General features: G+C 44.7%; 1 protein-coding gene across 1 annotated transcript in view; it reads left to right on the plus strand.

Annotated features, from left to right (window-relative positions):
- Positions 1-13,295, plus strand: part of syne2a (spectrin repeat containing, nuclear envelope 2a) — a 69,498-nt gene that overhangs the window by 8,723 nt on the left and 47,480 nt on the right. The window contains 27 exon segments of the mRNA XM_078093046.1: positions 110-211; positions 416-583; positions 1,104-1,262; positions 1,347-2,099; positions 2,296-2,430; positions 2,758-2,913; positions 3,053-3,213; positions 3,812-3,932; positions 4,824-4,939; positions 5,066-5,195; positions 5,286-5,643; positions 5,646-6,021; positions 6,170-6,316; positions 6,408-6,558; positions 6,682-6,840; positions 7,367-7,531; positions 7,652-7,753; positions 7,853-8,056; positions 8,240-8,445; positions 8,935-9,045; positions 9,474-9,732; positions 10,097-10,275; positions 10,989-11,217; positions 12,020-12,184; positions 12,307-12,621; positions 12,697-12,833; positions 13,006-13,135. Of these exon segments, the coding sequence (XP_077949172.1) occupies positions 110-211; positions 416-583; positions 1,104-1,262; positions 1,347-2,099; positions 2,296-2,430; positions 2,758-2,913; positions 3,053-3,213; positions 3,812-3,932; positions 4,824-4,939; positions 5,066-5,195; positions 5,286-5,643; positions 5,646-6,021; positions 6,170-6,316; positions 6,408-6,558; positions 6,682-6,840; positions 7,367-7,531; positions 7,652-7,753; positions 7,853-8,056; positions 8,240-8,445; positions 8,935-9,045; positions 9,474-9,732; positions 10,097-10,275; positions 10,989-11,217; positions 12,020-12,184; positions 12,307-12,621; positions 12,697-12,833; positions 13,006-13,135 (5,394 nt within the window).

Genomic DNA, 13,295 nt, shown 5'->3' on the forward strand with positions numbered 1-13,295 from the left:
AATCTATAGTGTACCAATTGATTAGCCAATAACAATCAACAGCAAACACGGGAAGGATTTATTTATGCTGTAACTAAAGTATTTTTTTGCTTCTTGTGCTTTTCAACAGCTACTGAGTAAAAAGATGGCTGAGGTGGATCTTTCATCCCTCGGTCCGTCCCAGTCCTTTCAAACAAGCGACACAGAGAATCTCCAGCAACATCTCCCAAAGGTGCCCTGCTGCAAAGGCCTTCTGACTGACTCTGATACATTTGAACAGGCCTGGGAGTTTTGAAGCTTATACACAGACTTGTTACAAATACAACATTTTAATAAGGTCTCTTATGGATGTATCATCCGGTTTACGCATTGCTGCTCTCTAGTACGGTAAACTGAGGATGGGGTTCAGTTCTGATTTCTTGTGTCTGCATTACAGGTGCTCGCTGACGCAGAGAGTGCCTGTGAAGAGCTGCAGCGGGCCGCGTCCGGGCTGGAGGGGCGTCTGGCTGAGCTGGACCACTGGAGCACGGAGGCTATGGACCGTTACCAGCACCCGTGGGACAAAAGGCACAGTGGACGCTCTGCATTTGAATCTGCAGCCAAAGTCAGCAAACCAACACTTCTCACACTTTCACAAATGATTCATGCCTCTTAAGTACAGTGTTTGTTGAATTAGCAGGAGAAAATGGTGTCAAATATTTAGCAAATTCGGTGGCATAGGCCACAGGTTTGTAATTATAATTATCTGTCTTTTTTGATCATCATCATCATCTCGTGGGTTCGATGTTGTTCAGCTTTTACATGTTTCCCACTAATTTCTTGTCAATGGATGTTAATGTAATAGCTTGACACATTTTGCCACGGAATTTCAGTTAACTATGTTGCTAGATATGCACGTAAACTTGTGTAAGTCCCTGCATGGGGCAGGGGAACATATATAAAGGGCAACACCACAGTTCATAACATCTGACCCTGAAATGGAACCAAGAGTGACTTGGGCTGAGGCCATTGGGCCCCTCGAGCGTGCCGTTGGTGTGATTCCGGGACAAATACAAAGCAGACATGTGTCCTACATGTTCGGTTCACTCCGGATAACGCAATATTGGCCATATAATCTTCTCTAGGTGCTGATCTGTCGAGGTGTGCAGCTGGAGAAGCAGGTTATAACCGAGGGACAGGATCTGCAGGACCTCGTGGCCCGAGTGCAGAAAACCTCTCCGCTGGTGCACCTCAGTACCTGTGGCATGCAGGACCGGATCTCAGAGGCCGTCTCCCACTGCCAGGTGAGATAAATCATTGTTTGAGAGCTTTCCAGTTCTCCAACACTTACTCCTATTCTCATGTTTTTGTATGCGTTTTATTTTTAGGAGATTCTTGAAATGTTTGGTTCTCTCGGATTTCTGCGACATGTCAAATCAGCCCATCAGACACGGAGACAGCCAGAGGCAGGGCTCTTTGTTGTGGCCAAAACCAAACAGGTGGAGCAGATTGGGAACGTTCTGCTCACCCAGGATCCAAGTCTGGTTTCACCTGAGCTTTCATCGCAGACTCTCAGACAAATAGCTCTTCACGGTTGGGCTACAAACCAGCATGAATCAACCACTGTGAATCCATGTGTTGAAACCCAAATGCTGCCCGGTCCATTGAGGGAACCAATACTTCATATTCACTCTCCCCTCACTCGATCTATACAAGAAGCTGAACCTGAGCATGTGATCCAGCCTCGGACACTTTCCAAACGTCGCACTCAAGCATCAAGTTGGAGTCATAATCTAGTTCTACCTGCTTTAATCCAAACTCCTTTTGGGCTAAAGTGTCAAAATACTCCAGTTCTGTCGAAACATGTGACAAGTCCAGTCCCAGAGGAGGAAAAGAGGTCCCCTCCCTCACAAACTTGTACATCAGAATCAAGAATGATCCGGCAGCTGCACAGTGTACAGAGTGTTAAAACATCTCCAAAGCCGCCGGTTGTGGTCCGCGGTGAGGTTCATTCAAAAGCCCAGTCGATGGCGAGGAGCAGACTGGAGAAGGCCAGATTCCGTCTGCAAGGACGCATCCAGAAAGCCATCAAGTTATTCGGTGGAAAAGAGGTTTCAGAGTCACAGGTCAAGAGGAAACAGGTAAATGATGGAGGATATGGACATCACTATTCCTACATTTTGAAAGAAGTGTTAGCTCTGAATTAATTTATTCAATTAGTGATTTACTTTGATTTAATAACCCATTGCTACTTCAAAGTCTTTTACTTTGGAAATCTTCAAAGGTTTGTGTTTTTCCGCTGTGCACAGCTTGTGGTCTTTATGTCTTTCTGTGCAGAGAGCTTTAAAGATTCTGCAGCCTGTTTTCATGGATGAGTTCCTTGGTGCCGTAGAGGGTTTGGGCGCCTTTTGTACTGGGCCCCAGCTCCAGGACTTGATGCTCCTCTCTGACTCTGTCCGAAGACTGTGGGAGGTATGAAGGGGTTTTGCACATAGTAGACTGTCCACCATACACCCACTAGAAGTGAGAGTGGCATTGATCCTCTCATCAGACTCAAAGAGCATTACTGTGTTTTCATAAAACAATTTCTTTAAAATATCCAGTTGGGTTTAAGCTACAAGGAACTTTTACGTTTCTGCTGATTTTATCAGTCTCTCGGGATTTCACAGGGAATCCGACGGATAACGAAGAATAACTAAATGGAAATGATCAATGTTTTCGCTTGTGTTTACTGTTTGTGTATGTTTACTGACGTTGACAACACACACCATTGTAACCACGCCTTGTTTGTGCATTCAGGAAGTAGGCAGAGAGATGGCTGCTTTCGTTCCTATCTTGTGGTGTAAGATCAGAGAGGGGAAGCAGTCATCCTCTGTTGTGAAGCGTGAAACCCAAACTAACGCTCTGCATGAAGCCCATGAGCAGACTGACCATGACTCTTTGCCCCAGCAACAGGTATTTGTCACGACCCTGTAACATGGCAGTAACATCCGCTTGGCCTCCCGATGCCGACCTGAATCGATTATAGAGAAAATATTAGAAAGCTCGATCTACATGATTTTAGTTTCTTAAAAGTTCACATCCGTCCTTCCAGGCCGTCACGGAGGGAGCTGCATCTGTGGAGGTTGAATCACTAGAAGAGCTTTGTGCAACTTTAACATCACGGGAATCCTCCTGCCTAGCAACAGATCAACTGAAGGAGTCAGATGAAGATCAGGAGACACATCCCAATGACACAGAGCTCCCATCGGACCGGTAAGACAATGCTAAGGAGACGTGTAGCACGTGGAATGTATGAGGCATAGTGGTTTTAACGTTATACAAACCTTTTTACTCTTTTTACTCTTTAGAAGATCATACTGACTGATCGCACGTGGCAAGTTTAACTGCTTAATTCTCACCAGAGAAGGCCTTATAATCATTAAGACGTCTTTGAATTTGCTCTCATCCCTAATGCTGTAGGTATTTTGTACATTTATACATACATGTCCATATTTTCAAATGTAAGCTAATTTTGCCAGAAAAAGATCTTAAAACTTTGGGAAAGCCTCTAATTAGTAGGAAGCACATAGAACATTTGGAAGTAAATCAGGCTTTAGTTTAAGAAACTTTTATTTTATTTGGCTAAGCTGAAAAGACTTTGAATGCTTTAACAGGTACACTTAAATGAACATTCAGTTTATACATTGTGAATTTAATTGAACTGCATTGTTCAATTGACACAGTCATTTTATGTATTAACAATGGTAACTCTGTAATCCCTCGTTAATCTGGGATTCCTGGAGGACTGATTGTTTCTAACTCGTCCCGACCTCCCCCCGCTAAACCTTTTTTTTTTTTTTTTTGTACTCAGCAGGGGATGGCAGATACAGGGACCCCCCCCGCTGAGAGCGACTGGCGAGTCGGCCGACACACAGCAGAGCAACAGCTTCCCCCAGGAAGCCTGTCTGTGGCAAAACCAAGCTCACATACAGGTTTGAGGGGGGGGTTACATGTGATGTCACCAGCGTTTTACTTTATATTTACTACGCTCTGTGAACTCCCACAATCAACTATTTGCATTTTTGCAATTTGTAATTATTTTTTAAAGCCCGCACATGGCGCAAAAGGAAGTAACAGTAACATAAATAACTTCTTTGTTGTGTCTGTTTTATCGTTGCGACCAGTTTATCAATGCTCTCAGATGCATTTCATGGCTTTATATGATAGGAATCAGTCACAGTTATAACTTCGATGCAGTCTTAGACCTCTATGTTTCTACAGACTTGTTCGGGATGCTGAGGCTGAAGAATGTAAAATAATTATAGAAGAGATACAGGCAGAGTAGGATTTGCTGGTTGCAGTTTGCAAATCCTTCATTCAAACTTGGTGCCTCCTCGTTCAATGACATCAAAGGTGTTTAACGTGCTTGGTGCACCATTTTTATTGTGTCCCTTGTGGAAGCGCACTTATGATTTGTAGCCTGACCACCACAAAAGTGATAATTGGAAGGGATCATTATGTCTTATGTCAAATGAATGAGTATTACTTTTCTACTTTTCATCTTTTGCTTTGGTTCATATCTAGAATACCAGAACTTTAAAAGAAATTTATTTGAATTTGTTAGGAGGTTTTGCTGAACTCTAAAAGTTAATAGTACCTGGAAGATTTAACTGGACGTTAATTACCATAAATGAATTGCATTTACTCTGTCCGTTGAATTTGAAGCTGCATTTCCTTAAGTCTCCCCGTATCATTGGCTGTGGCTGATCTGTGCGACGCACTGCAGGCCACTAATCCTCAGTAATGGGATAGCTTTGCTCGCTGTTCCGTCTCCTCCTCCTGCCTTCACTGGACTGTTTGTATGCAACTCGGCCATCTCCCAGGTGGTCGTCAGGGGTAACGCTGTGGAGACCAAGCAGGAGGCAGAATGGACCGTCCTTCCAGGGTCAGCCGCCCTCGCACAGGAAGAGCAAACCTCCGGACAGGATGTACTGAGAAGGTGTGAGTTCATTTCTCAGTTCTTAAGTTTGTGTTGTCTTGAGGACATTCAACAGGTGGAATAGAGAATAGAGGACCTGACGTATTCATTAACCACTTGTCTTTTTCTAACATTTATTTGTGTCAGAGTGACATCCCTGGAGATCACTGCTGACCTGATGGCACTAGTCACAGAAAGACTGGACCGGCTTATCAGAGAGTCTGTGGACGTCTCCTCCTTCACCCTGGCAGATCCCAGATTGGTATCTGATTTAAAGGTGCATCTATGTGTTTATCAAAATAATGTTCACTTGAATTTAGCGCGCGGAATATTAAAAAATCAACTCAATCCCTCTTGAATTACTCAGGAGATGAACGACGCACTGCGGTCTGAAATGAGAAGGTTATCCGAACGTGCCTCTGAAGAGGGAATGCAGTCCCCCCCATCCCGCTGCCAGGCTCTCCACAAAGCCAGAGTCCATCATCTTCAGCTGCTCATACAGCGTTTGGAGGAAGTTCTAACAGCTGCCCAGGCTCTTGATCACTTCATGGCCACAGTGAGGGAAGTGAAGGCTGAGATCCCAACCCTGGTGGCAAACCAGCCCCCCGGCAGACAGCCCCTCGAGGCCGAGTGGGAGCAAGAGACAGACTCGTGGCAGGCAACAATGCAGCGGAAGCTGCTGACCGTAGATAGTGTGGACAGCTCTTTAAAGGCAGCGGGGATGACGTGGAGGAAGAAGTGGGGAGAGGCAACAAGAGGGAGAGAAAAGATGACTTCTACACTGCGGGCAGGGAGAAAATACAGGCATTCAATCCCATGGAAGAGGAGGGAGGGTTGGTGGCCAAAAGGAGTAAACCTGAAAGAGATGATGATAGAATTTCACAAAGGCACGCAGAGCACGAAGCTCAAACACGGAAGCTGGACGAGAATGATTTAACAGGCGAGGAACGTAGAGGAAGAAGCATCCAAGTTAAGAAAGAGGGAGAAGAGACAGAGAGTTCTGTCCAGAGGAGAGTCGCCTTGTCCGGCACTCTGAAGGCGATAAGAGAAGCAGCCGAGCAGCTGAGGTTGCAGGAGCCCACCCTGCCGGCTCTGCAGCACAGGTACAACACTTACCTACACCCAAAATATGTGTTTTCAACAAACTTCAGTTCACCGCATCAACCCGTGATCATACCCGCTGGTATGCAAAAGCAATCACAATCTAAACTAAAACACAAATATATCAATGATTGTTTTTCTCTCCTGCAGGACACGTGCATTGGCAGAGCTACACAGTCGACTCACTGAGCTGCAGCACGCACAAGACACAGCCTCACAATCAGAAAACCAGAATGTGAGTCCACCCAGGGAGCTGGAAGATGCCTGGGAGGAGGCCACAAAAGCTGTAACTGATCGGTAAAGAGAGCAGTTTGAGAACCTTCATGATTTACTACGATTTGAGTGTTTTATTGAGTTTGGTGCATGTGCGTGCGTGGATCACTTGCAGGCTGGAGCAGTGTGACGCACTAACAGAGCTGCTGAAGAGGTTTCAAAGCATCCGCGGGGAGCTGAGTGGGACACTGCAGAGGGCAGAAAGTACCGTCCGTGAACAAGCCTCCTACATGGGGAAAGACAACCTGCAGAGATTGCACACCAAGGTACAGGCTTCAACACTGTTTAATCAGGTGATTAAGAAAGAGATTGTGTTATTAAACTGACCAATGAAGGCCAGTCAATGTGGATTAAATCATTTGCGCGCGCGTGTGTGTGTGGTTTCACAGGTCCAGGAAACAAAATCAGAGCTGAGTGGTCTCGCTGACGGCATAGAGGAGGTCCGCAGTGTCTGCAGGCAGCTTCATACTCATCTGCGTCAGCTTCCAGGATGCCTCAGCATCCCATTTGAGGACGAAACGGAGGCTGTGATGGACCGCTGGCTGGACGTGAGTCACTTTAAACTTTCAAAAAACTTTCGTTTTTCACAAAACTTTTTGTTAGTGTTTACTACTTACTACTATTGGTTCCTATGTCAGTGCTTTTACAATCAGACAATACAAGATTTCCATTTTTTCTTTTAGTATCAGATGTATTTGGGCCTTTTTGTGAATGTGAATTATTTTCTCAGTAACTATGTGAGGTAAGTTAAAATGCACTTTGCTGTTGTGTATGAAACAAAAAATATCTATTGGGGAAAAAATATTTTTGTCAAACCTCTCATTGTAATTCAGTTTCAAAAGAGCTTCCTGCTTTTCTTGCAGTTTATGCCGGGTACTACATACTCCTATTAAAGAGTGTGTTTTGACAGTATTTACCCTTTTGTTTCTTGTGCAGCTGCTTACATATTTAAACTGAATAATTCTGTAGAAAATTATTGTCATTAAAAATTCCTATTTTTATAGTTTCTATTTTGAGTTTAGTTGTATGTGCTCAGGTGAGTGGCAGCATTCATTGCAACTCTAATTCTTGCAGGTATCAGAAAAAACAGATTCCTATCTAGAAAACCTACACCGTGGCCTGACTCTGTGGGATGGCGTCATCCAGCTGGGAGCTGCTGTACAGAGCTGGACCTCCAACAAACTAGTAGTTGCTCAGTGTCCGTCCTTCCAGACGGAGGAAGACATCAGAGCCTTGCAGGTAAAACTACCTTCCTCTTTCATTCCGTAATGACACACAGGTTTGGATCCGTCTGCTCCGTCTGAAGTGGCTTTCGACAAAGATCATCCGCCATAATCATCTTCCTCCACGTGCCTCCAGAGTGAGATTGTAACCCGGGAAGAGAACATGGAGCGTTTCCACCGAAGAGTCGCTGAGATTCAGGCCCTGCTTCAAAGCAGAGAGCCCCCTCTGGAGCTGCAGGTACAACGTGAAGCTTTCCAGTTTAGGATACAAGTTTTCAGGCTGACGGATCCAGTGGATCTGAGGGTTCTCATGATTGATTGCTTTTCTTTTGTCTAGGTTGTGGAGACCCAGATAAGGAAGAAGATGAAGCAGCTGAAGGAGCTCGTTTCTGAAGCTGAGGATGTTTACAGGCAGAAGGAGGCTGCTGAAGAACAAATTACTGCCCGGATGGCTGAATGCTTCAACTCCCTCCAGAAGATTCAGGACTCCCTTCTCACTCTCAGTGCTTCAGATGTTCCAACAGTTCTGGCAAAACTTAAGGTAAAATCTATTTAATGTGTTTTGTATGCAGACATGTACTAAACACTTTGCTGCACTATCAAAATAATCCAATAGAAGCCATAACTGATATGATTTTAAAATTCCAAACACCGTTTGAGGAGAACTTGACTGCTGAAGCTTTTGAATGCTTAACCCTTAAATGTCACTTATGTTTTTCTAAAGGGTCTGCTTTTTGAGCTCCAGACACGGGACGAGCAGGCAGAGAGTCTGCTGCAGGATCTGCGTGTAATGGCCTCTACAGCCGGTCCAGGCAGCCTACACAGTTCATCTGTGGATGGGACTCGGCTGCAGGATGAAGTCAGAAACACCCACCAGCTGTTCTCTGAGGTGGAAGAACAGACTGAGAGGAACATCCGGGCTCTCGACAGGTGACAAGTGTCAATTCAGCAGTGATGTGTGCAGTAATGTTAGTGAATGTCCCTTCTTAGACCATGTAGCATGCATACAAACATTTTGGACTGCACAATAAGAGTAAGCTTCTTTAGATGCTTCCTCTTTTTTTTTGCTAATAGTCGTGCAACAGGTCCACGCAGAAAAACAAAACTATACGTTGATCTGTGTTTTTTTTTTCTAAAATCCACAATGAGCTCTTTGGTTTTATAGTCAATGAGCAGTAGGTTGTTCTCTAAGAACCTCCCTGAAAGTTGTGGATTCCCTCTCTATTTAAAGTGTCATCGTATAGATTCCGCCTGAGGACGGTAGTGTAACTGAAGTTTGCAGGATGAATCGTATTGTACTTTTACTCTGCGTCTGTAGTCGTTTTTTCACCATGTCACTTTCTGTTGCCCTGCAATGTGCACGTTGTACATATGAGTCTGTGTCATGCATCATGCATTTATACTGTGTGTGTTCTTTAGGCTCCAAAGCGAAGGTGAGCACTTGGAACAATGGTTGCAAAGTGTTGAGGGAAAAGCTGCGAAAGACGAGGATCTTGCAGGTCTCCTGCAAGAGGAGCCACTCAAACAAAGGTAGCCTGTTTTAGGAATTCAGATATAAACCTGAATATATTCAGTTTGTATTTTACTTCAGTTGATATTGTAATAGTATCATCTTTCAAAGATCAAATATGAAAAGGACGGGATTTAGATGCAACGGTCTTGAAGGTTGTGGAACTATAACGTCATTTAACACACTTAACCAGTCTGCAGTAGTTCAATGTTGTGAAGCCTGTTCGTCCGTAGTACACATGTGTAATTATTGACGCAACATATAGTCTATCCCACCTTTTATTCCCTTAATGCGGGAGGATCCAGTAATTTGAAACGTTTTTGAAGTTCCTGTAAGTGTTTACTCGTAGTGTGCGGTTGCAGACTCCCTCATCCTTAGAACGCTGTTGTAATACAAACTTTTTTCCTATCAACTAATACAAGCGGGCATCGATGTTTTCTCTCTGCAGTGTGAGAACAGCAGCCCTGGATCAGCTCACCTTACAGAGCAGCACATGCAGGCAGTCCGCTCTGCTGGAGGAGAGCAGCGAGCTGTTGAAACAACACCACAACTTTAAAACCAGAGTGCTGAGCGCGGAGAAGCAGAGCTCCGTGAGCCGGGACGTCGAGGCGTGTCAAACCCTTTCAAAGTCCACTCAATCCCCGGTTGGACATCACAGACAAACTTCTGACTCTCCTCTCGGGGAAAACCTTGTTCGCTCCGCTCAAGTAAGAAAACATCACCCTGACTCAGCTGCTCAGTTTCTCAACCAAAAACCCTTGTGTGTGTATTTAAAACAAAACAGGTTTTTTTGTATAGTTTGAAAGGGACAAACTTTACAGTAGTTTTTGTTATGTCATACAAGGGTGCGGCCACTGTGATCTCTTATTTCTTTCACATATACATCTGCTTCTTCTTGTATAATGAGGGCGTGTCCATTGTTGCAGAAATACCTTTGGGACCGGCATATTTGTAAGCACAGATGAAACTCCTACAACGAAATGGTCTTCAGTCCCTGCAGCGACCGGTGCGATTGCACCGGTTAAGTATTAAGTACCTAATCAATCTAATAAAATAAAGAAACTGTTTCAGGCTGCGGTTATTGAGATGGCAGAGGGGAAGTCTCACCTCGAAGACCTCGGAGTTCCTGGAAATCCTCTGAGTGATGGAACTGGCCTGAAACAGGACTTTCAAGGAAGCCTTCAGGGAAGCATGCAGAAGAGCGAGGCGCCGCGGACGGACTTTCTCCAGCCGGGCCAGTCTTGTCACAAGTGAGTGGAGCCAGACAAACCCTTTTGAGGCTTGTTCTCCCTGACACATTGTGCTGGAGTTGACTTTGTTGAGTCCTCGCCCATCCATCTTCTTGTATTTTTGAGGGAAATGAAAACACATATTGCACACATCCCTTCAGCTGAGTTTGTTCTTTTCTACACTTTCCCAACTCATCCATTAGTTCTGCTTTGCCTGAGAGACAGTTTCTGCTCATCTAACAGCCTCTTCTTGCCTCTGAAATTCTTCTTCTACCAGTTTCCTCCTGTCAGACGCCGATGCTTTGTTCCAAATACATAGGCGGTGGTATTGTAACTTAAATTAATCCAAACTCCTGACACCCATGCTGTAGCTGCCTTACAAAAACCCCTATGTCTAAGTGCTGTTTGAGCCTGTAAAATTGCCTCCCCTGGGTTCCACTTCTTCCGTGCTGAGAATGGTGCTTCTACCTAGACACTTTCAGTCTCTTGCCGTTGCACATTTAAACTCTCTCCAAGTGTTGATTGGCTGAACTCCGAGATACCTTTTCCATACAGGGCAGAGTTATGCACAGGTCTTATCACATACTGTATGACTAATTACTTTCGCCACCTGACCTGTTGACGCAGGTTGCCACAAATCTATTTATTATCCATCGCCCTTTTGGGTTTTCAGCCTTTGGTACATGATGCTGTTTTTGGTATTGTCAGTTATACCCTTTCGTTTTTTTCTTCAGCGTTCTACAAGTTGATCCAGACCTCACCAGAACTGCTCAGCTCCCTACTTTATTCCCCGGGTCCGGCTTGTCGGAGCGCAAACAAGTCTGCTGTCTAGGCAGTCACGGGCAGGATGAGGCTGAATCCTTGCAGTTAACATTTACCCGCCCGGCTGAACAAACCAGCGATAAAGATCCGTTCATGGCTGAGCTGGAGACCCGCTGTTCGTCACTGATGGATGAGCTGAAGGTAAAACTATTCATGTTCACGTACAGTAAGTCAGCTCGGCTGCAGCGTGTGGTGTTCATCACGTGACATTTCGGCTCGGGGAAATCTTAGAAATAAATCATTCCTTGTCCTCAGCATCTGTAGCGCTCGTACAGGCCGTCATTGCGGCTAAACAGGTCTTTGTGATCTCGGAGAAGTCTCTCCCTATAAAACGTTAATCTAACTGATAGTGCTCCTTCATCAATGAGGAAGTGAGCTGCCCTTTTTTTCTGGGCGAGTAGTAACTAATCCAGCGGCTCATATGAACCTGTGCCGGAGCAGGTTCAAGTTTTTCAATGTGTTGCTATAGTGATTTCAACAAACCTGCTTCGGGGAACCAAAAAGTCTGATCTACGTCATCTCATCGTGAAAATTCCCCGGCTAACTCAGTTAAAGCCCAGACCTCAAAGTAGCCAGAAAAAGTGCACCATGACTGAAACAACTAGTCGAGGATTAGCTATAGAACTCTAATATGTCCAGTTATACTCGTAAACCTTCTATCTTCAATAGTTGGTCGACTGGTACGGTGCATAGTACTTGCATTTAGTCAGACGAGTCATTTGGAAATCAATTTAGAAAGTTTTCAAGTTAAGATCAAACTGGTCAAATAATATGCTAAAATGAATTTATAAAGAGTTCAACCAATACACACTTGAGTTTAAACACATGAACAAATCAACAAATCACATTTAAAGTTGAATAGGATGACAGAACCGTCGGATTCATATTATCACATCAAATCTGTGAAATAATATGAGCCCTCTGACTGTGGCTTGGTCCACAGGGTGTGTGTTCCAGCCTGCAGCAAGGTGTTTGTAATGAGGAACATTTTGGCAAGTCACTGCAGGCCTGCCGCCACAAATTGACATCCCTGCAGGAAAAGATGTCAGCCTGTCGATCCCAGAAAGAAAGCTCAGCTAAGCCCATCACAGATGCACCAGCTCTGCAGGTATGGTCCTGACCCAATGAATGAAAAATAAATGTCGCATTTGTTCTGCATTCAAATGTCTGAGGACAGAGATGTTCCCAACATACTATTAATTTTCATCGGCCCCTCTCAACACTTTCCAGGCTTTGCTACGGGAAGTTACCGGCATAGAAAAAGAGCTTTTACAAATTATAACACTCAAGAACATTTCCTCAGCCAAGGACCAGGACAGCCTCTCCGAGCCAGTCGGCTCCCCCCAAAACCACAAGAGGGCACTAGACAGCAGCATCAGAGGAGGTCGCTCACCGCTCACAGACAAGAACAAGCAGAGAGTTCAACGAGAGGAGGGAGAGGTCACCTGTCTGCAGACAGATCTGAAAGAAATGTCTGAGAATCCGTGTGGGAACTCTGTGTCTCCTGATCTCACACAGCTCCAACAGCAGTGGGATTCATTACAGGTTTGTTAAAAGATCCTATGAGATGTTGTTCATTGAGGGATAACTTGGCGTCACAAAACCATTTCTGTCTTTTAGGACTGTGATACCAGGCGGACAGAGTTGGGTGCGAGAGTTTGCGACCTGCAGCAGGCCGGAGAGTCCGGCAGCGCACGTGAGATTCCACCTGCGGACGTCACTTTAACTGTTTCCGCAGTTGCTGAAGACCTTGACAGGTATCTAACGTCATTCCTCATTTCAAAATCAATTAATGTTATGCCTCAATAAGAAGGGAGTCCTCTGCTCTGGGATTAATTAGTTAGAAGTTGATGTTCCTTGTAGTTATTTAGAAAAGTGTGATGCTCTCTTTTTATTTTTCTCTCTCTCTGTCTCATGTTCTCTCTGTAGACTCTCGTCCATACATCCAAAAAAGAAGCAGGCGTGTGCAGAACACAAAGCAGACGTAGGGAGTGAGGACATCAACCAGCGGCAGCCTTGGAGACAAACGGTACAAGCTGACCTATCGTCCCCCAGCCAGGTAACACACACCAATCGCTCGATCTATTTATCAAAAGAAACATGAGCATTCCCGTTCCTCTTTGCCTTTCTCATTAATCCTCACTTATGTTATTTGCAATGAACTTAAACAACACAAAGAAGTACATGTCAATAAGATCAAATCTTGCTTATTCCGAACC

The sequence above is a fragment of the Gasterosteus aculeatus genome, chromosome 18 (genome assembly GCF_964276395.1).
Source record: "Gasterosteus aculeatus chromosome 18, fGasAcu3.hap1.1, whole genome shotgun sequence".
NCBI lineage: Eukaryota > Metazoa > Chordata > Actinopteri > Perciformes > Gasterosteidae > Gasterosteus > Gasterosteus aculeatus.